This window comes from Silene latifolia, unplaced genomic scaffold (assembly GCF_048544455.1).
Source record: "Silene latifolia isolate original U9 population unplaced genomic scaffold, ASM4854445v1 scaffold_79, whole genome shotgun sequence".
NCBI classification, from domain to species: Eukaryota; Viridiplantae; Streptophyta; class Magnoliopsida; order Caryophyllales; family Caryophyllaceae; genus Silene; species Silene latifolia.
In genome coordinates this window covers 4,296,200-4,297,922 of record NW_027413701.1, presented here as the reverse complement: position 1 = coordinate 4,297,922, position 1,723 = coordinate 4,296,200, and the positions used below count along the sequence as shown (strand labels likewise).

Sequence of the window (1,723 nt, the reverse complement as noted above, 5' to 3'; positions counted from 1 at the left end):
GGATCCTTGTGGAAGTGGATCTCTCTAAGGAACTTCCTAGGGGAATGACACTACAAACACCTTATAGGGGGACTGTTTTGCAGAAAATAGACTATGAGTGGCTCCCTTACTATTGTTACCTCTGTCACAAGATTGGCCATACTAAGGATCGTTGCAATAAGAACAAGACTAAAAAGGTCTATCAACCAAAACCTAAGGACACTGGGGCTGTTCAATCTGTTCCAGTGACAACTCCTGCTGTTGATAAGGAGGGGTTTAAAGCTGTTCAGTCCTCTACCAAAACTGCAGTTTTGCCTGCTACCATTGCTATTACTCAGACTGATAACCAATTCTCTGTTTTGAAACCTATTGAGCCTCCTGTTATTCTTTATATTGATGTTGAGAAGGATAAGGTTCATGTTGACTTTACTAGTGGGCCAGTTGTGGAGATTGAACCAGGAGGGCCTCCTCCCCCTCTTTCACCTCAATGATCATTTCCTCCTGGAATGTGAGGGGGATAAATGACCCTCTAAAATAACAGGAGGTTTTAGAATTCCTTACTAGGAATAAGGTTGATTGTGGTGCCCTTATAGAAACCCATATTAAAGAAAGATTTAGTATTCTATCCACCGTAAGTTGTTTAGAAAGTACTCTTTGGATACTAATTATGGTTCTCACCCAGGAGGGAGATTGTGGGTGGTCTGGAATCCTGCAACCATTCAACTCACTCCTTTGGAAAGAGATGCTCAGTTCCTGCACTGTTCTCTTTTTCATTATGCTACTCAAAAGCATTTTTTGGTTACTTTTGTTTATGCTTTTAATAGGGCAGCTGAGAGGATTAGTTTATGGGAGAGACTGCGTGCCATTTCTATTAACCTGAATCTACCTTGGATTTGTATGGGAGATTTCAATATCTCTCTTTCTCAGGATGAAAGAGTGGGCTTTATTCCTCATGATAGGGATATTACTGAGTTTAGGGACTGTATTGATGCTTGCTCTTTGGTGGATCACCCTTATACTGGGGGGGTTTTTACTTGGCATAATAAGCAAACCCTCACTCCCAGGTGGGCTAAGTTGGATAGATTGCTGGTTAACTCTCACTGGTATATGTAGTTTCCTTCTTCTACTGTTACCTTCTTGGCTCCTGGCATCTCTGATCATGCCTCTATTCTTCTGAGTATAACTTCAAATTTCACAGCTCCTAAATCTTTTAGGTATCTTAACTGTTGGACTTTATCTCCTGACTTTACTGAAAGTGTTACTAAGGGGTGGACTTATAATGGTCATGGTAATAGGATCTTTACTCTCTTTTCTAAGCTTAGAGGGCTTAGAGTGCAGTTAAGACAGATCCATACTAACGAGTTTAGTAGCCTTACCGCTAGAGTCTCTGCTGCTAAGGAGCAACTGGTCCAGTGTCAGTTAGCTCTTCTCTCTTCTCCCCAGAGCCAGCTGTTATTGACTAAGGAAAAATAATGTTTCATGTCTTATGTTCGTCTAAAGAATGCTGAAATGAGGGTCCTGGCTCAAAAAGCTAAGGTCCAGCACCTTCAGCTCAGTGATAGTAGCACCAAATATTTTTATGCCTGTATTGCTGCTAGGAAAACAAGAAACACTATAGGGGCTATTGCTGATGTTAAGGGGCATCTTTGTAAAGGTCAGGATCAGGTAGCCAGAGCTTTCCTTGATTATTATGAGGTCTTGTTGGGTTCTTCTCAGGAGGTCACTCCTCTTCCTCCTCAACTTT

The 1,723-nt window shown here is 41.6% G+C and overlaps 1 protein-coding gene across 1 annotated transcript; it reads left to right on the top strand.

The window, feature by feature from the left end:
• The first annotated feature begins 646 nt into the window (after positions 1-646).
• LOC141640382 (uncharacterized) lies at positions 647-1,452 on the top strand. Its single transcript, XM_074449187.1, has 3 exons — positions 647-678; positions 804-1,005; positions 1,093-1,452. Exons 1-3 carry the CDS (start codon positions 647-649, stop codon positions 1,450-1,452), a joined length of 594 nt encoding a protein of 197 aa, XP_074305288.1.
• Positions 1,453-1,723: the final 271 nt, after the last annotated feature.

Coding starts and splice junctions, on each gene's coding strand:
- LOC141640382 (XM_074449187.1), top strand. CDS start 647: ATGGTTCTCACCCAGGAGGGAGATTGTGGGTG. Junction 679..803: donor CAGGAGGGAGATTGTGGGTG/GTCTGGAATCCT, acceptor TGCTTTTAATAG/GGCAGCTGAGAGGATTAGTT. Junction 1,006..1,092: donor ATCACCCTTATACTGGGGGG/GTTTTTACTTGG, acceptor TGGTATATGTAG/TTTCCTTCTTCTACTGTTAC.